Source organism: Mya arenaria, chromosome 4 (genome assembly GCF_026914265.1).
Source record: "Mya arenaria isolate MELC-2E11 chromosome 4, ASM2691426v1".
NCBI lineage: Eukaryota > Metazoa > Mollusca > Bivalvia > Myida > Myidae > Mya > Mya arenaria.
In genome coordinates, this window is record NC_069125.1 from 3,305,437 (window position 1) to 3,333,278 (window position 27,842).

Sequence of the window (27,842 nt, forward strand, 5' to 3'; positions counted from 1 at the left end):
ACTTGATCAAGATATTATGGTCACAAACATGTGTTTAAAGTTTGGTGAGGATTGGGCAAACGGTTTTCAAGAATTAGATCGGAAACAATCTTCGGGACGTACGTACGTACAGACAGCAGGGCTCATCCTAGACCAAAATTTTAGGGAGAAGTGAGAATGGGGGAGGGTGCGGGAGGGGGGTTCCCCCTCCTGTAGGTCGGAAAATTTTGAGATTTTAATTGTCAAATGGTGGGTTCTGGTGTGTCCTGGACAACTTTTCTATGCATTTAAATAGGTGTTTAAATTGTTTTTAAAATAGTCATACTGGTTGTTTTTAGTTGGAATTAATTTGTTGTATATGCCTTTAAAAAGAAGTCAAGTTTCAAACATTTTATTACATGCAAACGGTTAACCTATCATGCACACATACATATATATCAGAATTTAAATACATGATACATGACATATAGGGTTGCCCTTGTCCGTACGTACGTCTGTCTGTCACAGACAGACGTACGTACGGACAAGGGCAACCCTATATGCCGCCACTTTGTGGGGGCATAAAAATGGTCAAAAACTGACATTAACTTGGTATCGATGGGTACAATGCATTGAAACTTACTTCCTGAAGTACCAGAAAGTTTATTTATCGCAGCTTTTTCGTATTTTTCCAATTAAAAAGATTACTAGGTATGTATAGCTAGGGGAATTCATTCCTTAGGCGTGATTGGCTAGTCGATGTTATCACGTGATATTACCAAGTTAGGTATAAAGCTTATATATTCCAACCGTTTCGGGTTAGCCTCCATAGCACAGTGGATACAACACTGAACTGCAATTTTGGCGAGACCGGTTCCAATTTCGGTCTCCAACTCGATTTTTTTTTTTACATTTTGGTATATGAAAGGGGTACCTTGGTCTGAAATGTATGCCACACCATGCTATTAAGTGTAATAAATCTTGGTTCATAAATCAATAGCTCTCAACATATTTATGGTTCATAGTGAACTTAAGCTTCCAAACCATTTTCTTATTACATAACGGTAGCTTTATAAATATAGTAAGCTTGCTCTAGTTTAATTCTTGGGAACAGATGGGGTTTTTTCAGATTTGTCTATAGATGGCTCGGGAAACAAAGAATCCATTAGGCATGGATTTTTCCATCAACGAGTGATTCACTTCGCATGATAATTTCTCCTTCCCAAGCTAATCAACATTTTCCAATGCCTATTGAAAATGTCAATTCAGTGCAAAACGCAAACAAAAATATATTTGTCCCATTTTCAAACCCCAATTCTATAATGGTTATCTTGTACAACAAACCAAGCTTGTGTAACTTTACAGAGGTATGTGATGGTTTTTCAGTTGATGACCGACTATGGAGAGGAGAAGGAAGCCACAGACTTCTTCAACCTTATGAGGAAATATCTAGCAGAAAACCCATGATGGATGTTACGATATTAACTGTCTGTTCTGACAAAACAAAACATTCATAATTTCTAAGAATACTGATTCGGAAGTCATCATTCGTCAGAAAATACTAGAGTTCTTAAGATGAACTTTGTGATGCAATATGTAAAATGGACCAACAAATAAAGAGAATCAACAGTTACTGAGTTTTATTTTCCATAAAAATACATTAACAATATATTTTGTGTTACAAGTTTGACCACAGAAGGGAGATCTATATACATGCAGCACAGCAGTTCCAACTTTTTCATAACACTATTAGTGGTCTAGTATTTGAAGTGGTGAAAATACAAGCATACATGTACACCCAATACATTAGCACATCAACTGATATAGAGCACTTAGACACCATACTACACATAATTGTGAAAGGAACTGTTGAACTAGTTCCATCTGAAAATGTAAACAACCTTACCAAGATCAAAAGTTAATAACAAGAACTACATGTACATGGTGCAGGTTGTTAAATATATACATTTATTTACTAGAGGGGTACTTATTAATCAGTGGTTAAAATTCGTTAAAGCTGTGCAAAGTACCGGACAGTCTTGATAAATTTGAATTTAAACTCTCTTTTTAAGATCAATTTCGGAATCTTCACAAAACCAAAAAAAACAACGCTAACAAACACAAGAATGATAAATCAGCTAGTTCAAGATAAATTTTTCCCACTATATCACAAACACAAACTAATTGCAACATTGTTTCTCCAGTGAACTGAATGTCTATTCTACTTGTTCACAAAGTCTTCGCCTTTCTTGATGTTGGCGAGAAGTTCTGGCATTGCAGCGTCCAACAGTTTCTTCTCGTAATCAAGCAATTTTCCAATGCCCAGGTTGCTCTCTACCCCGTTTTTCTGGAAAAAAGATGTTACAACAACAGTTATAAATTGACTATGAATTGGCTTAAAGCTGTACTCTCAGAGATTGACTGTTTTGACAACTTTTCTTCTCTTTTTTTTTGCCTAAGAATGAGCCAGTTTGTGCGTAAATGTCTGACACCAGTGATATAAAACTGCTGACAATGAATTAGATGGCAGTTTTTCATATTTATGTGCCAAAATTGATGTTTTAAGCCTAAAATATCATTTATCTTGAAGTGTTAATGCTTTTAGCCACAAAACTTTGATTTTTGAACGTAAATATTAACAACAAACGCCGCAACAAGGTTTTCAATGATTGACAGAAAAACTTCAGCCTGTGTCTGTTTTTTTATTTTTAGTAACAGTGACCTTGACCCTAGGGACCCCAAACGCAATCCCATGAAAGGTATCCATAAACTCTTCCTTTATACCAAGTTGGGTCAAGATATGTCAACCCTAACTAAAGTTATTCAGTTTCAACCGTTTTTTTTATATTTAGTAACATAGACCTTGACCTTAACTCTAGGGACCCAAAACGCAACCCCATGAAAGGAATCCATAAACTCTTCCTTTATACCCAGTTTAGTCAAGATATGTGAACCCTGACTAAAGTTATTCAGTTTCAATCATTTTTCTATTTTTAGTAACAGTGACTTTGACCCTAGGGACCACAAACGCAATCCCATGAAAGGTCTCCATAAACTCTTCCTATATACCAAGTTTGGTCAAGATATGTGAACCCTGACTTAAGTTATTCAGTTTCAATCTTTTTTCTATTTTTAGTAACAGTGACATTGACCTTAACCCTAGAGACCCTAAACGCAATCCCATGAAAGGTATTCATAAACTCTTCCTTTATACCAAGTATGGTTAAGATATGTCAACCCTAACTAAAGGTTTTCAGTTTCAACCGTTTTCTATTTTTAGTAACAGTGACCTTAACCTTGACTCTAGGGACCCCAAGAGCGATCCAATGAAAGGTATCCATAAACTCTTCCTTTATACCAAGTTGGGTCAAGATATGTCAACCCTAACTAAAGTTATTCAGTTTCAACCGTTTTTTTTTATATTTAGTAACATAGACCTTGACCTTAACTCTAGGGACCCAAAACGCAACCCCATGAAAGGAATCCATAAACTCTTCCTTTATACCCAGTTTAGTCAAGATATGTGAACCCTGACTAAAGTTATTCAGTTTCAATCATTTTTCTATTTTTAGTAACAGTGACTTTGACCCTAGGGACCACAAACGCAATCCCATGAAAGGTCTCCATAAACTCTTCCTATATACCAAGTTTGGTCAAGATATGTGAACCCTGACTTAAGTTATTCAGTTTCAATCTTTTTTCTATTTTTAGTAACAGTGACATTGACCTTAACCCTAGAGACCCTAAACGCAATCCCATGAAAGGTATTCATAAACTCTTCCTTTATACCAAGTATGGTTAAGATATGTCAACCCTAACTAAAGGTTTTCAGTTTCAACCGTTTTCTATTTTTAGTAACAGTGACCTTAACCTTGACTCTAGGGACCCCAAGAGCGATCCAATGAAAGGTATCCATAAACTCTTCCTTTATACCAAGTTGGGTCAAGATATGTCAACCCTAACTAAAGTTATTCAGTTTCAACCGTTCTTCTATTTTTAGTATCAGTGACCTTGACCCTAAGGTTCCGAAAAGCAATCCCATAAAAGGTATCCATGAACTCTTCCTTTAAACCATGTTGAGTCAAGATATGTCAACTCTAAGTTATTCAGTTTTAACCCTTTTTCTATTTTTAGTATCAGACTCAGTGACCTTGACCATAGGGACCCGAAACCCAATCCCATGAAAGGTTTCCATAAACTCTTCCTATAGACCAAGTTAAGATCAACTCTTACTGAAATTATTCAGTTTCATAGGTGAGTTTGACACCGCCCGCCCGAACAATAACGTTTGTCATTTTAATAACTAATTTCACAGGCCGTCCGCCAGAACGACGACGATCGGCCTTCTAATAACTATGTGAAAACCTGGTTCAAAAACTGCAATCTGATATTTTGTCACCAGTCTTATATCACTGGTTTCTAGATATTTACCCAAAGATTTATTCATTCCAAGACAAAAACTAGAAATGTGTCCATAGGACACGGATGCCCCCACTTCGATTTTTTGTCACAGAAAATAAGCCATAATGATTATTCAGGATAATCTGAGGGCCCTAACTCCTAAATGATTAAAGCGATTTCCATGGCTATCGAACTTGATCAAGATATTATGGTCACAAACATGTTTTAAAAGTTTGGTGAGGATTGGACAAACAGTTTTCAAGAATTAGATCGGAAACAATCTTCGGGACGTATTTTTCAAGTCTTTTTTTGCAAATAAAGGGCCGTAACTCCTTAATGACAAAAGCGATTTCCATGGCTATCGAACTTTATCAAGATATTATGGTCACAATCATGTATGTAAAGTTTGGTGAGGATTGGACAAACGGTTTTCAAGAATTAGATCGGAAACAATCTTCGGGACGTACGTACGTACGGACGTACGTACGGACAAGGGCAACCCTATATGCCGCCACTTTGTGGGGGCATAATTAAACAATAGATGTTTGGGGAACATAATTCCCCCCTGAGCGCCATGTTGTCAGGTATATTTGGACAATTGAATAAAATAAGCATGGACCGAAATGACAGCTGATTTGTCATTGACATTGGATGCCTGGATGCCTTTGAGGCGGCCTTTGAGGCAGTTTTAAGATTATGACCATTCAAAGTGAGGATAGAAGATACAGGTTTTCATGTTCAGATGATGACTGATATTTGCAGATAAACATATATCCTCTTAGCAGCAGGGAATAATAAATATGACGTAAATTTTAATTACCAACATGAGTTGTGACCTTGGCCTTTGATTATGACCTCAAAATCTATAGGGGTCATCTACTGGTCACACCCCAACCTAATCGTCAAGTTTGAGGGCAATGGGTGTAGGCATTGTCGAGTTATCACAATTTTTTTTCACACGACAAAGTTTTTTGCGCTCAAGGTTACTGTGACCTTGACCTTTGATACGAAGACCCCTAAAATCAATAGGGGTCATCTACTCGTCAGGCCCAGCCTCCACTTCAAGTTTGATAACCAAAGGCCCAGGCATTGTTTAGTTATCACTCAGACAAGCTTTGACAACCTTTTTGCGTTGAAGGTCACTGTGACCTGATGACCCCTATAATCAATATGGGACATCTACAGGTCAGGCCTAACCTTCATGTCAAGCTTGATGAACATAGGTCCAGAAATTGCTGAATTATTACTCGGACAAGCTTTGATCTACCGACGGACTGACAGACATGTGCAAAGCAATATACCCCCTCTTCCTATATAACCCCTCTTTTTTGAAGGTTGGCATAAAAAAGATAGTCGATCTGTGAGAGTGCTGCTTTAAGTCAGTGAATGATTTACAAAACTATGAGCAGTCAATTGAAGGTCCATATAAAACCTTAATATTTAACAAGGTGGTACAGTTCTTCGCAGGGCTCGTGCTTAATACGACAAGTAATAAATGTCTTACATCAGGTTGTAAACAACTGGCTTAGTCAGTTACAAAAATAGATATCTTGATAATAATTCTTGCAGAATGCATCAAGGACATGAATTGAATGTAGCAAATGATGAATGTGAATTAACAATAAAGTTATTGAATCATTTATACAAGTTTAAGTTTGGTGAGGATTGGACAAACAGTTTTCAAGAATTAGATCGGAAACAATCTTCGGGACGTATTTTTCAAGTCTTTTTTTGCAAATAAAGGGCCGTAACTCCTTAATGACAAAAGCGATTTCCATGGCTATCGAACTTTATCAAGATATTATGGTCACAATCATGTATGTAAAGTTTGGTGAGGATTGGACAAACGGTTTTCAAGAATTAGATCGGAAACAATCTTCGGGACGTACGGACGTACGGACGTACGTACGGACAAGGGCAACCCTATATGCCGCCACTTTGTGGGGGCATAATTAAACAATAGATGTTTGGGGAACATAATTCCCCCCTGAGCGCCATGTTGTCAGGTATATTTGGACAATTGAATAAAATAAGCATGGACCGAAATGACAGCTGATTTGTCATTGACATTGGATGCCTGGATGCCTTTGAGGCGGCCTTTGAGGCAGTTTTAAGATTATGACCATTCAAAGTGAGGATAGAAGATACAGGTTTTCATGTTCAGATGATGACTGATATTTGCAGATAAACATATATCCTCTTAGCAGCAGGGAATAATAAATATGACGTAAATTTTAATTACCAACATGAGTTGTGACCTTGGCCTTTGATTATGACCTCAAAATCTATAGGGGTCATCTACTGGTCACACCCCAACCTAATCGTCAAGTTTGAGGGCAATGGGTGTAGGCATTGTCGAGTTATCACAATTTTTTTTCACACGACAAAGTTTTTTACGCTCAAGGTTACTGTGACCTTGACCTTTGATACGAAGACCCCTAAAATCAATAGGGGTCATCTACTCGTCAGGCCCAGCCTCCACTTCAAGTTTGATAACCAAAGGCCCAGGCATTGTTTAGTTATCACTCAGACAAGCTTTGACAACCTTTTTGCGTTGAAGGTCACTGTGACCTGATGACCCCTATAATCAATATGGGACATCTACAGGTCAGGCCTAACCTTCATGTCAAGCTTGATGAACATAGGTCCAGAAATTGCTGAATTATTACTCGGACAAGCTTTGATCTACCGACGGACTGACAGACATGTGCAAAGCAATATACCCCCTCTTCCTATATAACCCCTCTTTTTTGAAGGTTGGCATAAAAAAGATAGTCGATCTGTGAGAGTGCTGCTTTAAGTCAGTGAATGATTTACAAAACTATGAGCAGTCAATTGAAGGTCCATATAAAACCTTAATATTTAACAAGGTGGTACAGTTCTTCGCAGGGCTCGTGCTTAATACGACAAGTAATAAATGTCTTACATCAGGTTGTAAACAACTGGCTTAGTCAGTTACAAAAATAGATATCTTGATAATAATTCTTGCAGAATGCATCAAGGACATGAATTGAATGTAGCAAATGATGAATGTGAATTAACAATAAAGTTATTGAATCATTTATACAAGTTTAAGTTTGGTGAGGATTGGACAAACAGTTTTCAAGAATTAGATCGGAAACAATCTTCGGGACGTATTTTTCAAGTCTTTTTTTGCAAATAAAGGGCCGTAACTCCTTAATGACAAAAGCGATTTCCATGGCTATCGAACTTTATCAAGATATTATGGTCACAATCATGTATGTAAAGTTTGGTGAGGATTGGACAAACGGTTTTCAAGAATTAGATCGGAAACAATCTTCGGGACGTACGTACGTACGGACGTACGTACGGACAAGGGCAACCCTATATGCCGCCACTTTGTGGGGGCATAATTAAACAATAGATGTTTGGGGAACATAATTCCCCCCTGAGCGCCATGTTGTCAGGTATATTTGGACAATTGAATAAAATAAGCATGGACCGAAATGACAGCTGATTTGTCATTGACATTGGATGCCTGGATGCCTTTGAGGCGGCCTTTGAGGCAGTTTTAAGATTATGACCATTCAAAGTGAGGATAGAAGATACAGGTTTTCATGTTCAGATGATGACTGATATTTGCAGATAAACATATATCCTCTTAGCAGCAGGGAATAATAAATATGACGTAAATTTTAATTACCAACATGAGTTGTGACCTTGGCCTTTGATTATGACCTCAAAATCTATAGGGGTCATCTACTGGTCACACCCCAACCTAATCGTCAAGTTTGAGGGCAATGGGTGTAGGCATTGTCGAGTTATCACAATTTTTTTTCACACGACAAAGTTTTTTGCGCTCAAGGTTACTGTGACCTTGACCTTTGATACGAAGACCCCTAAAATCAATAGGGGTCATCTACTCGTCAGGCCCAGCCTCCACTTCAAGTTTGATAACCAAAGGCCCAGGCATTGTTTAGTTATCACTCAGACAAGCTTTGACAACCTTTTTGCGTTGAAGGTCACTGTGACCTGATGACCCCTATAATCAATATGGGACATCTACAGGTCAGGCCTAACCTTCATGTCAAGCTTGATGAACATAGGTCCAGAAATTGCTGAATTATTACTCGGACAAGCTTTGATCTACCGACGGACTGACAGACATGTGCAAAGCAATATACCCCCTCTTCCTATATAACCCCTCTTTTTTGAAGGTTGGCATAAAAAAGATAGTCGATCTGTGAGAGTGCTGCTTTAAGTCAGTGAATGATTTACAAAACTATGAGCAGTCAATTGAAGGTCCATATAAAACCTTAATATTTAACAAGGTGGTACAGTTCTTCGCAGGGCTCGTGCTTAATACGACAAGTAATAAATGTCTTACATCAGGTTGTAAACAACTGGCTTAGTCAGTTACAAAAATAGATATCTTGATAATAATTCTTGCAGAATGCATCAAGGACATGAATTGAATGTAGCAAATGATGAATGTGAATTAACAATAAAGTTATTGAATCATTTATACAGGTATAGCAACTGAACTTTGATCAGGCCCAAAGCAGGTTTGGGAAAGCTGCCCATTTTGGGAAAAAGACCCTAGACATTTTGGGAAATTTTGCTTTGCAAAATAGGGAAATTTTACAGTTAAAAGAACGAGCTTTCAAATCTCTTGCGAATGAGGAAATTATTAAATATTAGTTTCTTTTCCCTTTCAAATGACCTGTCAATGGGTTAAAGAAATATCAATTGCAATAAATCGTAACAGATAATATTTTATACTGATCTCTGAATGTGATGTAAATCAACAATTTCTGAATTCAATTACTCCAAAAACTTTACATCACACAATTCATCATGATGTTGAAGGAACCAGTACAGGTAACAAGAGCTGTCGTTAGACAGCTCACTCGACTATGCCCCTTTGACTTAGTAGTGAATACAATAACGATGTAATGTTACCAAGTTTGGTCTCTTTATGTCAAACCTACATGTTACTAAAATTATTCAATACATAAGGTGACTTTGATGCTGCCCTCCCACCAGCCCACCTGAACAATGACTCAAGTCATTCAAATAACTTGTTTTCCCTTTATGAAAATGTGGTTAAGAATATAAAAATGTACCTTTCAAAAGAAATTTAAATAAAAAAATTCAAGGGCCATAATTTGTATTTAGGGTTGACATGGAGTTATGTTTCTTGTTGTAAGATGGTTGTAAATAATTTTGAATTTTATTAAGTGCATTGAATGAAAGGTATAGAAGTTTTTTTATTAAAATTCCAACTAGCCCTTAACTTTTACTTGCCTAAAACTTTAACCTAAGTCAATCAGGGGCCATAACTTGTATTAAGGATAATATGGAGTTATGTAGCCTCATTGGATGATGGTCCTGAACAATTATGTGAAGTATTAAGTCAATTGAATGAAGAGTATATAAGTTATTAATAAATATCCCAACCTGCCCTAAAACTTTAATCTAAGTTCCATAGTCAATCAGGGGCCATAATTTGTATAAAAGATAATACAGAGTTTATCTAACCTCATTATGTGATGGCTCTGAACAACTGTGTGAAGTATTAAGTGAATTGAATGAATGGTATTGGAGTTTTAAGTGAAAATCCCAACTTGCCCTAAACTTTAGCCTGCCCTAAAATATTAACCTAAGTCAATCAGGGGCCATAACTTGTATTAAGGATAATATGGAGTTATGTAACCTCAGTGTGTGATGGTCCTGAACAATTGTGTGAAATATTAAGTCAATTGAACGAAGGGTATAGAAGTTATTAATAAATATCCCAACCTGCCCTAAAACTTTAACGTAAATCAATCGGGGGCCATAACTTGTATTAAGGATAATATGGAGCTATGTAACCTCATTGTGTGATGGTCCTGAACAACTGTGTGAAGTATTAAGTCAATTGAACGAAGGGTATAGAAGTTATTAATAAATATCCCAACCTGCCTTAAAACTTTAACCTTAGTTCCATAGTCAATCAGGGGCCATAATCTGTGTAAAGAATAATATGGAGTTATGTTACCTCATTGTGTGATGGCCCTGAACAACTGTGTGAAGTATTAAATCAATTGAATGAAGGGTATTGGACTTATAAGTGAAAATCCCAACTTGCCCTAAAACTTTAACCGGACGCCGACGCTTGGCCGAGTAGTATAGCCCTCCTTATTCTTTGAATAGTCCAGCTAAAAAGTCATTCATAAAAAAAACCCTTTTGATTGGGATTTTTTTTCTGAAGATTGGGAAAAATATCTTACATTTTGCTTTGGAATGGAATGGACCCGTGGGAACTGTAGAAAAAGCCCTGTTTATCATTCCTGTATCTATTCAAACAAAATCAGATCAATCTGAAGTCATTAAGATCATACTTACCCCAAGCATGACAGGAGTGGCAAAGTACTTGGCCTCGGTCTCAGTGGACTCAACGTATGCACACTCCACTTTCCCAACAGCTCCGCTCATCGCCTCAATCAGACTCTCAGCAAACTGAGCAGCTGCGTATGCCATCGAAAGGGTGGCTGATCCCTGACATACAGGAGAACAGGAATGTAAACAGGTGTGTGCTGGGTAAAATTTTAAGATTGGTCAAAATAGCCGCAAGTCTCTCCAAATCTTATTTTTTAATTCTATAGGATTAGTTAATAACTAACCATTCAATTATACATTCACATATATATATATTTACACCTCAACTTCCATTCCTTAAATGAACTGCCTTTCGGCAATTGCGTTCATAAAACGATGAACGCAACATCTTCGGATATGTTTGGATCGTAATTCATTGCATAACAATATACATGAAAGCTACTGATCTTGTTATTGGTTGTATTGTGTCTGCAGGTCCCGTAAAATATAGATCAACATTTTTTAAAAGTGTTAGTTTATTATATTTCAAATATAATAGTACCAGAAGTGTTTCAATTTTACGTTTTAAAGTGATTTCAAGTGGTTGATCTTTTCCCGCGTTATTGTGACGTCATTTGAAAAAAATGTTTCCGGTTATAGTCGGATCGTTCTATTAACAGAATGGGTAAGAACGGATTACTTAAAGGTTTTCTTAAATTAAATGAAGAATTTTTTTAACAATTCTTGAATGAAATAATGAACTATTGGTGTAAATATAAGGAATGAAATGCGGGGTTGATGTCATTATCGGGGATATGAACGCAATTGGGATGGTCAAAGTACGCATGGAGTCCTTCGGACTCCACACACATTGACCAACCCAATTGCATTCATACCCCGATAATGACATCAACCCCGCAATTCATTCCTTAAATATACTCTTCGTACATGTTTATGATGTATGTTTCTTTTTATATTTTCCATCATTTATCTCCATAATAAAGACGCATAATTTTTTATTTACATCCCTTAAGAAAAATGATAACTTACAGCACCAGCCTTGGCCTCTACAACTTCCGTGCCAGCATTCTGAATTCTCACGGTCAATTTGTCTCGTACATCCTAAAAAAAGATGTTTAATGGATGATTATAAGATTTGTAAAAGCACTAAAATTCCACAACAACCAAATGGTAACATGTGAGGTCGTTTCATATGCCGCTTACAGAAATTCTATTTTTTTGAAGTCAATGCAATTAATTGAGATATTTATACACTGTTGTAATAGTGACTAGTATGCACAACTTGAAAACAGTATTTAATGATAATGTTGAGAGAATGCTATAAACTAGCACAGTCTTAAAATGATTATTAGTTAAGAATATATATATATTGATATTCCAATTACTGTAGCCTGGAGGAGTCCATTTTATTAATAGTACATGTAATTAGTAAATTTGATTCATATAACTAGTTCCTTATACCAAGAATATGATTGCATTAATGAAAGGGCTCTGTTTTCGGCAGTAGGGTACACATTAAATACTTTTGTTTGCAGTCATTAACTTTTGAACAACTTGGTAAAGAGTCTTCAGACTTGGTATGCACATTGTTCATGGTCAGAAGACAATTTCTAATGATTATGGGGTCAATAGGTCAATGTGACTCAATATAAAAACAAGAGATGTTTGTCAAACATTATGCCCCCCCCCCTGAGCGCCATGTTGTCAGGATTATATGGACAATTGAATGAAATATGCATGGACCGAAATGACAGCTGATTTGTTGCTGTTTTAAGATTATGACCATTAAAGTGTGAGGATAAAGTGTGTTATGACCGTCATGACCTTTGACTCTATGAACTCAAAATCCAGAGTCATCAGCTGGTCACCAGAAACCTAAATGTCAAGTTTGAGTGCCATGGGTGCAGGCATTGTCAAGTTATCACAAGACAAGTTTTTTTCATTCAAGGTCACTGTGACCTTGACCTTTGACCCCTTATATCATTAGGGCGAACCTTCATGTCAAGTTTGATGACCATAGGTCCAAGAATTGTCGAGTTTGCTTTCAAGGTCACTGTGACCTTGACCTTTGACCCCTAAAATCAATAGGGGTCATCTACTGGTCAGGCCCAACCTCCATGTCAAGTTTGATGACCATAGGTCCAAGAATTGTCGAGTTTGCTTTCATGGTCATTGTGACCTTGACCTTTGACCCCTAAAATCAATAGGGGTCATCTACTGGTCAGGCCCAACCTCCATGTCAAGTTTGAGGGCCATGGGTGCAGGCATTGTTGAGTTATCACTCGGACAAGCTTTAAAATTATTTTACCATTGAAGGTCACTGTGACCTTGACCTTTGACCCCCAAAATAAATAGGGGTCATCCACTGGTCAGGCCCAACCTTCATGTGAAGTTTGATGACCATACGTCCAGGAATTGTTCAGTTATCACTCTGACAAGCTTTGGTCTACCGACGGACCGACCGACATACCGACATGCCTGTGCAAAGCAATATACCCCTCTTCTTCGAAGGGGGCATAATTATGGGCACTTTCAGTTCCAATCCATACCCTTTGAACAACTTGATATAGTCTTCAAAATTGGTATGAACACTGGTCATAGTAAAACGATGCCCCTTCTGATTATTCGGCCAAAGGTCAAGGTTTTTTTATACACTCGCAACTGGCTACAATACACATCTAATTTGAGGAATTCTAGTTCCAAGCTTATTTACACCAGTGGGGTACACTGAAAGATTAAATGGACATTCCAAAAAAGATGACTCCAACATGGCCACTGCTAACTGCAGGTGCACTGACTTTAATCTGACGGCCTAACACCTTGTATATTACCTGTGGGAAGGAGACCTGTGGTGTACACTGGGAGATGAGAGGAACAATCGTGACTCCACTGTGGCCACCGATAACTGGCAGATTCACTGACTTTACACTCAGGCCCTGGTGATGAAATATGTTTTAGCATTTCAACAAAGTTCAACATGCCTTGAAGTGAATAAATGTTAAAAAAAATAAAAGTAAAAGCCACATCCTCGAGCCTAAATAATGTCATGAAACTATGTGATGTGCTTTACATTAAAAGTGGTTTTAACAGAATGCCAATTCAAAATAATTATTACCGGTATCGATAATGAAGACAGTAAAAAAATTGGAATTATTTTTACCGCCTGTGCCTTGCAAATTGGGAAAAATATGTCGCCTTTGGGAAAAATACAAAATCAGGCCAAAATAGCTAAAATAGTTGCAAATATACATGTTTTAACGTTTTTATGCATACATTATGATGTGAAAGAGTAAGAATTGTCAAGATTTGTTTATATTTCCAAGAAATTCATTAATGTAATGGAGTAAATGGACATTATCAAATTGGGAAAAAATTATAAAATTTTGGGAAAAATGGACAGTTTTTCGCAAGGGGAAACAGCCTTTTAGAAGGCAGTAAATTGCACCAAAAAAATCACTGGAAGTATTTGCCTTTATGCAGAATACTTAAGCACAGGGCTTCCGTTAAAGGAATTTTGGAAGTATATTACTCCCTAGAAATGGGTTAAAACTTCCAAACTTAATTCCTTGGAAGTACAAAAACTTTCATAATTTTGAAGAAAACTTCCAAAGTCAAAAGCTTGGAAGTTCAAAATATCAAAACCTGGTGTCAATATTACTTTTATGGTCACAATTTTAATCAGTTTTGAAGTAACATGAATTATTGTAAAATAAATCTGTGAATTTGGAAAGACATAGTTTCAAAGTATCTGGTTTTGAACATACTATTTAAAAAATACTGGGAAAAAAAAATTGTATTCAGGGAAACATAAACTTCCAAATTTCAGTGAAAAACTTCCAATATAGGAAGTTCATACTTCCAGTTTCAAATTCTTAATACAAAGCAGCTGACCTTAGCTTCTGCAATGAAAGTGCTCGATCGGACCGTATCCAATGTTGTCACACCAAACAAACGTTTAGGGTCGTAGACTCCCTTCTTTTTTAAGACCTCAGCCGCAATTGGTACTGTTGAGTTCACCTGAATAACAAAGAGTGTTTTCTCAGATTCACACAGCTATGATGGTATTGCACTCAATAACACACACACACACACACACACACACTCACACTTTAAAAACATTCAAGGGCTGACCTTCAGTAAATATATCTACATCATTTAAGCTAGCTACATATACACTTCTCTGATTTCTTTGTTCTGTTTCAATCAAAATGTCTTGAACGTTTGATGTTTCAAATAAAAGATCACTACTAGTGATAAAAAAGTTCAAACAACAAGGTCATGCAATGACATAAAAATAAATATATTATGTAGATTAATGTTTCATTTGTGGATATGTTTTTTAAAAATTTCAGGAGACTTTTAGAGCCATACAATTGCTAATTATAGATTCTTACAATATTTAATCTAGTTTCTTACTGGATTGGTGATAATAGCAATCATGGCTTTTGGGCAGACATCGGCAATAGCATTCACAATATCCCGCACAATGGATGCATTTGTGTTGAACAAGTCATCCCTTGTCATGCCTGCAATGTTATGTGAAATAAGAATGAGAAGCAAACATGAATTCCATTTTTTAAGATTATAAAGCACTTATAACATTTACTTCAGTTATCATTTAGGACATTAACAGTTCAAGCTAAAGCATTAGGAAGCTGCTGTTCTCATAAATAAATAGTAATTAGTCATCAAAATTAGACTTTTGGATGAACAAGCCCGAATTCTTACACTAATATTAGGACATCAAATTTTTTAACAAGCCCTGCTATATAAAATTAAGAAATTGAGCAAACCTGGAACACATTTTACCAGTGCAGGGCTTGCAGGCTTCTTCTAATTTCGACCACTGTCATAAAAAAATATGCATGCATCTGCTCAAATACTACTAAATTCTACTTAAAAATGAATCTATATGCAAAGGCAGAGAAAAATGATTTTACCAGGTTTTCTTGGCACTCCTGCAGGAATAAGAACAACCTCTGCGCCTTTTAGACAATCATGCAGCTCATCGGGTCCCAGGTATCCCTTCACTGATGCTTTTGTTGATATGTGACTTAAATCTGCTGCCACACCGGGCGTGTGTGCAATATCGTATAGTGACAAGCGTGTTACAAATGGGGACAATTTAAGCAGCAAAGACAGAGGCTGGCCTATACCACCACTCGCACCACAAACGGCCACATTTGCGTTGTTCTGAAATGATAATGAATAAATGGTTTTAAAATTAACCATTTGTAACCACCAGATGCACTTAACAATTTATGCATAACACTAAACATACAACAGAACAAAAAAACTCACAAACTTCAAACACATAAGTGAATCATAAATCAAAAATGTAGAGTTTGGTTAAGATTTGATAAAGTTATGGTCTCTTAAACAGCGTCATGTCGGCAAATAAATGGAAATTCAGGGTCAAGTCGTCACCCTTTACAAAGATAATAGAATAAAAATTAAAAAAAATTTTTTTGCCAGTTATCACAAGTTAGTTACCACATCATATTCTTACTAAAAAAAAAAAAAAAAACGGGCCGGGGTGTGTCAAAACAATGCAACCTGCCCCTGTGGTTGAGTGTACTATACTTATGCCATTTTGTAATGTACTTGATCTACAGAAGCCAGTCTTTCAATGCCAGTTTTCACCCTAAATGTTAACAATACTTTTAGTAAAATGAAAATCTCAATTAATCCTTTAAGTAAATTGAACCCCCTTTAAACAACTGTGCTCACTTCAAGTTTGTGTAGATGACTAAAATGCATTGCAGAATGACCTTCAATAATTTGAGTTCATTTGGAATTTAAAACCACTGTATAATACAATAAAACAGATGGGTGCTAATTTATCCAAAACAGACACATTGCAGATAATTATAAAAATGTACAAGGTCAAAAAATCTGTGATTTTCATCAGTTCCAGTTACTGGGAGTTACTCCCCTTGTTTGCGTCCTTCACGAAAATCAGGTTTCAAAGGCAATCTGACATTGTTGAAATATCTGAGGTTCTCATTTAGATATAACTTGATCTGTGTACAAACAAATAAAGTCAATAATTAAAATAAAACTGTCCAGGTTATTTTACATAATTTCAATGTCATGGTCAATTCGACATGATTTTCCCACACTGTCAGTGTCACGGCACACGCTGCAAAATGTCATTGACAGTCCGTTTTCAATAAATGAAAGCAAATGCAGAGGTGTGTATACTTACTGAGAGAGTGGTTGAAAATGCTCGTGATAGCAAACTACCAGTCGGCTTTGCAAATCTTGAAAACATTGTGATTTTACACACAATTTTGAAGCTTGTAGACTCCGCTATATGAAATTGACCGGAAGTGAAACTTGTTCACATGCGCAGATGTATTTATATATTCATTCGCACATAACAACATAAACTATTTTTAAAGTATATTTTTTAAATCTAAAACAACAACAAAACCCATTTTTAATACTAAAATTATGTTTTATACGATATGAAATTATTATAGATACTTCATCTGTGAGACTGCAATGATCAACATGTTGTTCTTGCACTAGTTTCTCATGCGGATTGAACTGTTTACATCGGTTGTTGTTAGGCTCATGAGAAGTTCAATTTTCTTAGCAAATTAACAACCTTTCTTGTCCCTGTTTCTGTAAATATGGAAGGGCTTGTGCTATTGGAACCAACAGAATTATATAATATGCTTCAACAAGCATCAGTCTATTCTAACCTGAGTGACAACAACTATTTGTTATTGATAGGTTTGTTTTTATACACATTTCATATTTTCAACTGTAAATATTTGATATATAATGATGAATGTATGTATTTCTTTAAGCCCAGGAAGTCCAGGTGCGTGACCCTAGCTCAAAGAGACCCCTTGGTTCTTTTACGTGCTCAGTGTTAAGCACCGATACACGGGGTACAACTTTCCTGGGTTAAACCAGTACTGAGTACACCACTTTTCCAAGCACTACCCTTTAAATGCTGAGCGCCAGGCAAGGGAGCTACTTGTACCAACTTTTAACGTCTTATGGTATGACGCGGCCAGGGATCGAACCCACGACCTCCCGCTCCGTAGGCAGACGCTTGTCCACTAGGCCACGGAGACGGAGATGATTGATCTACTACATATAGTCAATTACTTAATTGGGTAAATAATACTCAAGTGTTAACTTCAGGTTGAGGTGATAAGTTTATTTTATGACGCCACTGGGAACTTCATCCATCTGCATCAGACCTGCGTGAGAATATTAATCTTGTTAGGTCAAAATTGGGCCATATCGAGAATTTGAGTGTGCAGACATGATGTATCCCAAAGAATAATCCTGGTTAGAACTACCGGTACTCTGATTACGGTATGTCACAAATGGCCCCTGTTAATCGTTCATTGAAGAAGATAGTTACTTTTGTTAGTACTGAGGTTGGGCTTCAATGAGCAAATATAACTCTGGGACAGACTCGCTTATAACAGTCAAATGATTTCAAAGAGATTGCTTAACTAACCCATAAATGATATACATTTAGAATTAAACACCCTATACTGCCTAGATACATGTAGGTGCGTCGTATAATTAATGATGGTCCAGGTTGGCACATCTGAACAATGGCTTATTTTAGTGCCAATCTCAGCTGTGAGGTCTGCTGATGTGGGTGGTTTGATATTTTAAGCTCAGAAGTACTGGACTTTTAAAGAAAGCCATATGGTTTACTATAAGTATCTATCATGTGTTTCCGGTACGGATAGAAAAATCCGACCCGAGGGCACGTGCGTAAGGCGGTGACGAGGCTTGCCGAGTTACCGGCCACGCAGCGTGCCCGAGGGTTGGATATTTCGATCCGGACCAGAAAAACATGATTGATATATTTTCTTGCATATCTAAATTTATCAATTTGTGAAAAAAAATGATGTAGAAAACGAACTTTTGTACAATTACACCAAAAAGCGTGTGCGACCTGTTTACTGACGTCATAGAGCGCAGTAATTTTAAATAGCTAAAAAAAGTGTTTTTTACGATTAATTATTTAAATTTTTTAATTAAAAGTCTTGCAAACATATATAATTGATTGCGCTTTATTGTAATGGCATAATATTTTTTTCATAAACCATACAAAAAATGAAATAATAAGTGGCGCGTTGTTGTGCATGACTCACCTTACATGGGATATGTAAGATGGGTTTTCCAGCACTGGTCACATGACCGGAAACACACATCTGGTATGCAAGAATACATGTACACTGGGATTTAATATTTCAGGCCATATTGGCAATGGGCAATATTAATCACAATTTAGGGCATTTATGATGCACAATCAATGTCAAACACCAAACTGCCAGTAAAAAATGGTTTCTAGCCTTTTACATGTACCAGCAGAGATTAGATCTTCCTGACCTGTACAGATATCTGATAAAAAAAATAAGAAGAACATTATAAATTTCAGGTCTTGTTCTTTATTATCAGACAATTTTTTAATAGTAAATTTGAAGCCTTCCATTTTAATTAATATATTTTTGTTCAGCAGAACATAATTATGGCTCCTTTATAACTATGTGCTATCTTGACGAACTGTGATATTGAACGTATCTTGTTGTTGAATATATATATATATATATACAATGTATATATATACACAGCAATAATATGATGTTAGAAGAAAGTTTAACTTTTTCTGTAAAACAAAATGCCTCACTAATACCTGATTGATTTTAACAGGCAAAAATTGTAACTATCTGAGAACTCTTTTTCTGGTACAATGTTGGTTTGCAATAATTAAAGATATTTTGTATTTAAGATAACCCACTTTTTCCTTTTTTGTATTCTTAGACATGAACATAACTTGTACATTGTATTTTTCAGATGCTAGAAACAAGGATGATTACAATGAAAGTCACATAGTTACTGCAAAGAAAGCTCCCAAGGTACTTTATGTGATATGTTTGAACGAAGGTTGTGTTTAAAAGCTGAATAAAATTTAGAAATCACTTACTGATTTAGGGGGGTTGGGGTGGCGGCATGCCCCCTCAAAGTGTCCATGTTTACCTTTTATGTTCTTATCGAAAAAAAGAGTAATAAAATAGGCTCAAAATGCACTATTTCAGATAAGTAATGTTAAACAAGATTTGGGGTAGTAATCCCAAACCCCAAGGCTTTCCCCATTTCGGTTCTACGGGAGAGACTCATTTAAAAAAATTGTGCCCATAGATTGAGCCCTCTCTAATGTCAATTCAAAGAACCCCCCTGGAAATGTTTATTATTGCAGCCTGAAACAAAACTGGACTTAAGAAAATGTACAATTGTAAAAAGGTTTTAAGCAGATATTACTGTAATGAATTAATAAAAAAAAGATTATGATTAATTAACTAGTTTTGGACTTCCTTTTTCTGTTAAATTGTTATTATTTTCAGAATAAGGATGGGCAGTTTTTTGTTCCTTTCGATTCAGAGCTGGAATGCAGACAGAATGTCGTAGTGTATGACAGTAACACTTGCAGTGTGAAAGAAACAAGTAAGGCTTTATTGTATTCCCAAACAAAATATTAATTTAATTGTTAATATTGATTCAATTTTACACTTACATAGGTTTTGTAGGTTTCCAAGGAATAAACAACATTAATTGTATTGTAAATACAGATTAGGAGGGTGCATACTAAAAACGACCCCAATTTCTTCCGATTTCTGCGTATTTACAAATATTTTTGTTGACTTTGAGTACCAAATATTAACAAATCTTCAGTTTCTGCATACTGTGTTCCATTCTACGGGGTCCTAAGTATTTAAAAACCTCCAGAATTAGGCATTCCAAAAAGAGGAGTTTCAGTCTTGTTTGGATTTTGAGTAAGGTTCAAAATATGACTGCTTTTTAGCTCGACTATTTGAAGAAGTCATAATCGCAGCAGTTAAATCATGTATTGCATTGAAACTTTAGATATGTGTTCCCAACTATCCAACCTACTTAATTCATGAAGGTGAACCATAAGGTCTGTACTTATACAATCACTCTGTGTATCGTTTTCATTTTAGCTGAAGCAAATGACTGTGGAAGCCTTCTTTGGGAAATGGGAAGCCGGAATAAGGTTTATATACTGAAAGGTTTGTAACAGTCTGTGTAATTGTTATACAATTCTAAAAGTCTTATATGCATGGATGAAACAAGTGTTTTGTTTGCTGAATGGACTGTTTTGATATATTATGTTTGTTACATTTTTGAGTTTAATTGAGCTTTCTTATAATAACAAACACCACATCGATAGTCCAAAACATTTCTAGGTAGTTAAGGCAACTATGAATTAATTGCTAGATTTATATTGCCACCCGCCCTCTCTTTTTTCTGCCGCCTCATAAATTTTATTGACCTAAATGAAAATAATGAACTTAGGTCTGTATTTGCGTATTGGTCTGGTACTGTTCGGAAATGGCATTTATTCATACCTAAAAAAAGGAGAATAGTTACGATTGTGTTTGTGGCTCGTCTAGAAACACATGAATATGGTCCCTTATGCAATAAGAAAGAGCATGGTGAAACAGTCATAAGAAAAATAAAATATGAAAAATGAAATGTCACCCCCAGTGCTCCCATTTAAAAAAATGGATGAAAATCTAGAAATTAACTTATATTGGCCTTAGTGTTTCATAAAGATCTGTTAATTAGCTTTTTATTTTCAGGTGGCTATGAAGAATTTTCAGCTTTGTACCCATTTTTGAGAACACAGAAAATTATTTTTATGCCAAAAGTAAGTCTCTAGCTATGTCTAAGATTTTCAATCTTTGTATTACCGTATGTTCCGTAGGGTGTATATTTATATCTCTGCGATTTACAAGAATATGAAAATTATGGTTGATGCAATATACTTTATATACATCAAGAAGTCAAGTTCTTTAAAATGGATTTTTAAAAAAGTGTCCATATTTTTATTGCATAATATATACACTAAGCATAACACTTTCTTCCAGTGAAATTAAACAGGAAATTGTTGAATTTAAGTAAAAAAAGTAAAATTCTTCTGTGAAATGGCCCCTGAATTAATTCCATAAATCATGTTATGTAATACATGTTCCATTTATATATAATTTTTTTTTTTTTTTTCAGGAACTTGATGAGATAAAGCCCTACCCTGCCGAGATAATCACCGGCTTTCTGTATCTGGGCGACTGGCGTCAGGGCAACGCCTCGTATGTACAGAAGGACCTCAAAATTAAGGCCCACATAAACTGCTGCGTTGAGGCAGAAACATTGTATGTAATCTTTTTTATGTTACTTTTAATATAATATTTGTGGGTTTTGAAGCTTGATTGATATAAAATAGCAATTTATTATTTAAAGTGTTCATCAAAAATAAGTATTGGCTGTTAAGGCGACTACAAATTAATTACTAGATTTTCATCCCAGCCAGCACACTCTTTTTTCCACTAGATCTTAAATTTTATTGACGCAAATAAAATATTGTTTTTTAGTGTATCCGTCCAGTACTGTCCGAGAACAGTGTTCATACCTACTGTGTCAATGTATAACATTCACATATAAAAAAAGGAAAATTGTTACGATAATGTTCATGGTTCACCTAGAAACACATGTATATTGTCCCTTACACAATAAGAAAGAGCACAAACACATATTCAAAGGTGAAACAGTTGTCTAAGAAAAATAAAATTGTCACCCCCTACCCTCATTTTATAAAAGAATGGATGAATATCTGGCAATAATTTATATTTGCCTATTGAAGTGTAAAAAATTATATTACGCACATGGTGTTTATGTTGATTACTGATGGACACATGTGTGTTACCTTCAGGTAATAACCACCCACAGCAACATATTCTCGAAAATAATCACAGTTCAAAGCTAAGAAAAATGCTGTTTGTATTAGACATTTGTATACTGATATTTATGAGTTTTCCTTTATATTTCCAGTTTTCCTGCAAACAGTGGACACCTGCTTCACATCCAGTGTGATGACTCCAGCGATGCCGATCTCTCAAGCAAGTTTGAAGTCGCGTGTAAATTCTTAGGTGGGTTCAGCAAATTCATGTGCTTTTGCATGTATTTAAAGATTTCACCATCTCTGTAACATAAAACTGAAGCATGAACATCTATAAAAGTCTAAGAATCAATTTAAAAATCAATTAAAGATCCCAAAACAGTAGATGAAATTATAATTATACTCTTTGTTAAACAAAGGGGGAACGGGTAGGTTGGAGTGAGCTTGTAGGTTGGTCTGATGGTTTAATCCCTATGATAACTAATGAATAGGTCAACAGCTTTAAAAAATTATTGGTACACATGTTTCACACTACGGTATAAATACACATCTTGTTCGACCTTTGTTACAATCTAGCCATTTTTTATGGACTTGTGCCCTTTTTAATTAGAATTTGCTAAAAGTTTGGTGTACAGAAGTTAACTCATTAAAAGGACGAGTTATTTCAATAATTTTTGGTACAAATATTTAACACCATAAAACACAGTTAATGTTTGACTTTGTTTCCAAACATCAAACTTTTTACAGAGTTAGTTCCCCTTTTCCACTTCTATTTGCAAAAAAAGGTGTTCAGACAATAACTTGTACAATAGATTTAAATATTTTTTGTACATGGGTTTAACACTGTAAGATACAGGTCAAGTATGACTCTGTTTACAATCCACCAATGTTTGATGGAGTAATGACCCTTTTTCAAATTCTTTTATAAAAAATGTAAACAAATGGTGACAAAAGAATCAAGGATTTCAATATTTTTTTGTACATGGGTTTGGTACAGGGTTTAACACCATAACAGTCATGTACATGTTCATATGATTATTTTCAAATGGAATAAGTTTACCATACCTGTGCCCAGGCCGGATGTCAGAGTGTTTGTCACTCCTGGGACAGCTTGAGTTAAAAAAAATCTTGGGTTTATATGTTCTAGTATTAACACTTATGTGGGAATAATTTTACTTAACCATTGCTTACTTTTCATTATTATGCACTTTATACTGCAGACTCATGCCAAGAGAAGAACAAGCCAGTATTAGTGTTCTCTAACCTGGCTATCAGTCGAAGTGCCGCGATTGTCATGGCATATCTCATCTACCAGCGGAAAATCACAGTCGAGGTTAGTAGAACAGACTTCATAGTAAAGCGTAAAGGGACTATACAGCAGATGATACAATGGCAAGAAAAAAAGAAAATTGTCAAAAAATTGCATAAAATTGATGTGTACAACACATTTAATCTTACTTACTGATGTATCATATCATTTACGACATGAGCATCTTTTGCGGTTTTTGTACATTTATCCAATTCAAAATTTACTCGGGTTGTCTTCCATGTAAAATCTAGTAAGTTTCAAAATAGAGTTGGTATATTCGTCAGTACTCATAAACATATAATTTAAACTGGGAGACCATAATGCACTATTTTAATACGGGGAAACCCAGATAAGACAGCAATTTGATTATTGCATTTACTCTTTTAATTATGTAAAACGATGTATTATCAGACTTCTTCTAACACGCATTGACAATTCTTGTTTTGAGGAAATATTGTTTTTAATGATTTTTGGACCATCTGTGAAAAATTACAAAAGTTGTCTTAACAATCAATCTGTGAGAGTGCAGCTTTAAACAGTGAACAATACATAATCACGAATTGTCATAAGGTCAATTTTAGACAAAGTTTATATCTTGCACAGTTACCTTTTTCCAGAGTATACAATTAAATAATTAACAATTAAATAAAAATGTATATATAATTTTTGTTTATCATTTGTTTTTCTTACCCACTGTGTTTCAGGAGGCTTTTAACCATGTAAAAAAATGTTCCAACTACATCCAGCCAGTACAAGCGTTTATGGACCAGCTTAAAACCTGGAGTGCCAAAGTTCTGGGAAAATAACTGTTTCCATGACAACATGTTGTTATATTCTGTGATAATGGTCTTGTTCTGTGTTGCACATAATTTGTTTACAATTCAGAATTATGGAAAAGTTGTTAAAGAGTATTCTTTGTTGGAACTTTTAAAACTGTTTAACTTATTTTTTTATAAATATTGATTTGTTATTCATTTTGTTTTTACATGGATTTGAAAAAAAGTCACAAAAAGTTGGTCCTGGTAATCACAATGCTTTTAAACTGAATGAACTTGATTGTTTTGTATATATCTCTGTACTATTGTGCCAATTTTCCAAATATTTTGTATTTCTTAGCTTGACATATCTCTTATGCTTATATTTTATTTGCTTAGCTTAAAGTCCCTCTTTTTCAAGTCAGCTTAGGCCATCTTTATATAAAAATGTTAATGAAACGATTTCTTTTAAACCTTACATGTATCGGAATCAGTTAATATGGCTGAACCAATTTCATCTTTAGTATGAATGAATTTGGACAAAAGAAATTGTAGCGAGCATGCAAAATAAAAATACATTTTTTTTAATTGGTTTTATCCAGGATCAGGTGCTAGCTAGCGAAACCATTATCCTATATGGAATATAATTTTGAAAAATGATCCTGAATAAGTATGACTTGATTATCCTTTCCATGTGTATTTTCAAGCAAATACCCAACAAAGTACCCCTTTCATACGACTGTTTCAGTTGTCTGATCATATAATAACATGTTTTTGCATTATTCGATGCAAAATGGGTTTACAGAACTGGGTTTTTTTGCCTTTTTTCAACTCTTATTTTTCCTTTCATTTAAAAAAAAAATCAGTGCAGAAAATCTGGTCAGATGAAATATCAATTTGATGTGGCCTCATTTTCATTTATTTATCCGAGATAAAACCAGAATGTTACTTTTTTGTGGATAAAAGACTGTGTATTTTTACTATTTCTTCCTGTTGTTTGTTTGATAGTTTATATATCCATAAGTGTCAATATAATCTTTGTTTGTTATTCCAGTCTTCAGTGTTATTTCTGTACAGTCAAAACTCGCTATGTCGAACTCGATGTTATCTCGATATTTTGGTTATAGTATCTCGATATTTTTGTTATAGAATCTTGATAATTTGGTTATAGTATCTCGATATTTTGGTTACAGTATCTTGATATTTTGGTTATAGTATCTTGATATTTTGGTTATAGTATCTCAATATATTGGTTATAGTATCTCGATATATTGGTTTGTCAAACTTTTTTCAAATGTATTTAGTTTACCTATACACTTTTTGTAATTCAGATACCGTAAATGACTGGTTATAAGACGATAGGGGGTATTAGACGCAGGGAAAAAATTTGTGAAAAATCCGAGAAAAAAACTTTTAATCTATGTTTTTGGTTAAAAGACGCATAGAAAAAATGTCAAAATCGTCCGGCATTTTCAGCCACCATGTTTGTTGACAGTTTTTCGTGAAAATGGCGATGATTATCTTTAAAACCATACAACCATACTGTCGAGAATGAAAAGTTATGTTATGCAAAAAATATTTTGACAGTGCCCAACTTTGCTTTTTTATATGTAAGTTTGATTGTTGTTTAATTCAATTTGTTATTCAAAATAATATTGATTACCGTAATTCACAAGAGTTCGGACACCATAATTTTTTTTTTTTTTTCGCTCTCCGAATACATAGAAAATTATCATTTTTACATCTTATTTACATGTTTGTTTAACCTGCCCTTTTTCTTCATGTTTGCTTTTTACCACTTATTAATTTATCCGTAGTAATCAATGGTCATAAACTTATTTATTACGCCTATAAGTGTAAATCCTTCATGAAGTTAATTAAAACACCATTTTATACATGCACTGAACTGAATAAACACATTCTATCGGCTTCAGATCAAAGAGTCACACTGTGTGACGTCACATAACTTACAGTTATACCCACGAGGATCTCGTGGAGAGCATGGACATTGCTATGCAGGATTAATGTATAACTGTACGATTATTGCTTCATATAGTCTATAAGTGTGGTACAAGTTTGAAAGCTTATTGGCAGATCGTTTTACAAACATGCCATGTCGATGTTTTCTTAATCCCTTGATTGCCCTTGTTGTTTGTTTAATCCTCAAATAAATATATCACACTTCCTTTTCAACAGGCAATAAACCGTTTAGGATGGGTAGTAACTAATTAAATTGTCACAGTGGTGTATACGGTTAGGTAATCTAGCCAGGCATTGTAAAGATAAAATCAATAATCTTCATCTGTGAAACTTGGTAACTATGAAAGTTATGATTGATGTCCTTTGGGTGTCTGAAAATTAGGTACGCAAAATAAATTATTTTGGGAAATAATTATGGGTGTCCAAATATTTAGAGTGTTCGAACTCTTAGGTGAATTACGGTAACTTTAATCGAAAAATATTTTTGTTGAAATTATAAACGTCTTACGATATACCGTATCCCGATCTTCAATTGCCGTTTTAACCCGTATATACTCGATCAATATGACGCGAGTAACATCCCTTTCTACATAAATCTAAACAAACTCTCGGCTTGAAATTGACCTCAGAAAAAAAGTTCAAAAAATTGTTACTGGGTATTATACGCAGGCATTTTTTTGCATCAAAATCTGAGGGAAAAAAGTGCGTCTAATACTCAGTCATTTACGGTATATTGAATGTTAGTTATATCAAAAGATTTTCCTGAGGTCCCAAAGAATTTGACCTAGCAAGTTTTGACTGTATGCTCTTTGGAAAAAACATAATGTAAAATTTGTTGTGATGCTACTTTATCAGCATTTAATGCATTTGTTAAACTTTTCCCTATTGTCCATTTCTGTTTTATTATATTTGGGTAATTGTTTTCTGTCTTCATATTATTACATTTACATTAAAAAATATCAACTTTTTGATATCTGCTGCCTCTTTTTTTTTTTTTAGCTTGACTGTTCGAAGAATAAGGAGAGCTATAAGACTCACACTAGCGTTGGCATCACATCTTGATTAAGGTTTTGCATGTAAGCCATTATCTCAGCAAATACATCATGTATCGCATTGAAGCAAGTTTTGACTGTATGCTCTTTGGAAAAAACATAATGTAAAATTTGTTGTGATGCTACTTTATCAGCATTTAATGCATTTGTTAAACTTTTCCCTATTGTCCATTTCTGTTTTATTATATTTGGGTAATTGTTTTCTGTCTTCATATTATTACATTTACATTAAAAAATATCAACTTTTTGATATCTGCTGCCTCTTTTTTTTTTTTTAGCTTGACTGTTCCAAGAATAAGGAGAGCTAT

General features: G+C 35.0%; 3 protein-coding genes across 6 annotated transcripts in view; 2 read left to right on the forward strand and 1 right to left on the reverse strand.

Annotated features, from left to right (window-relative positions):
• Window positions 1-1,585, forward strand: part of LOC128230365 (tetratricopeptide repeat protein 37-like) — a 44,710-nt gene extending 43,125 nt beyond the window's left edge. For all 4 annotated transcript variants that reach the window (XM_052942574.1, XM_052942573.1, XM_052942575.1 and 1 more), the window contains exon 36: window positions 1,345-1,585. In XM_052942574.1, coding sequence (XP_052798534.1) covers window positions 1,345-1,425 — 81 coding nt within the window. In that variant the 3' untranslated portion in view covers window positions 1,426-1,585. The remainder of the gene's footprint in view (window positions 1-1,344) is intronic.
• Window positions 1,584-17,067, reverse strand: LOC128230367 (malate dehydrogenase, mitochondrial-like). The gene is made up of 8 exons (XM_052942578.1): window positions 16,910-17,067; window positions 15,642-15,894; window positions 15,118-15,227; window positions 14,593-14,718; window positions 13,533-13,637; window positions 11,731-11,802; window positions 10,708-10,860; window positions 1,584-2,305 (listed from the first exon to the last, which is right to left on the reverse strand). Exons 1-8 carry the CDS (start codon window positions 16,973-16,975, stop codon window positions 2,180-2,182), a joined length of 1,011 nt encoding a protein of 336 aa, XP_052798538.1. The 5' UTR covers window positions 16,976-17,067; the 3' UTR covers window positions 1,584-2,179.
• A 127-nt stretch (window positions 17,068-17,194) lies between these two features.
• Window positions 17,195-27,786, forward strand: LOC128230368 (serine/threonine/tyrosine-interacting-like protein 1). The gene is made up of 9 exons (XM_052942579.1): window positions 17,195-17,442; window positions 19,540-19,601; window positions 20,088-20,187; window positions 20,703-20,771; window positions 21,345-21,412; window positions 21,769-21,914; window positions 22,591-22,688; window positions 23,659-23,771; window positions 24,452-27,786. The coding sequence occupies exons 1-9, from the start codon at window positions 17,340-17,342 to the stop codon at window positions 24,551-24,553; spliced, it is 861 nt and encodes a 286-aa protein (XP_052798539.1). The 5' UTR covers window positions 17,195-17,339; the 3' UTR covers window positions 24,554-27,786.
• Window positions 27,787-27,842: the final 56 nt, after the last annotated feature.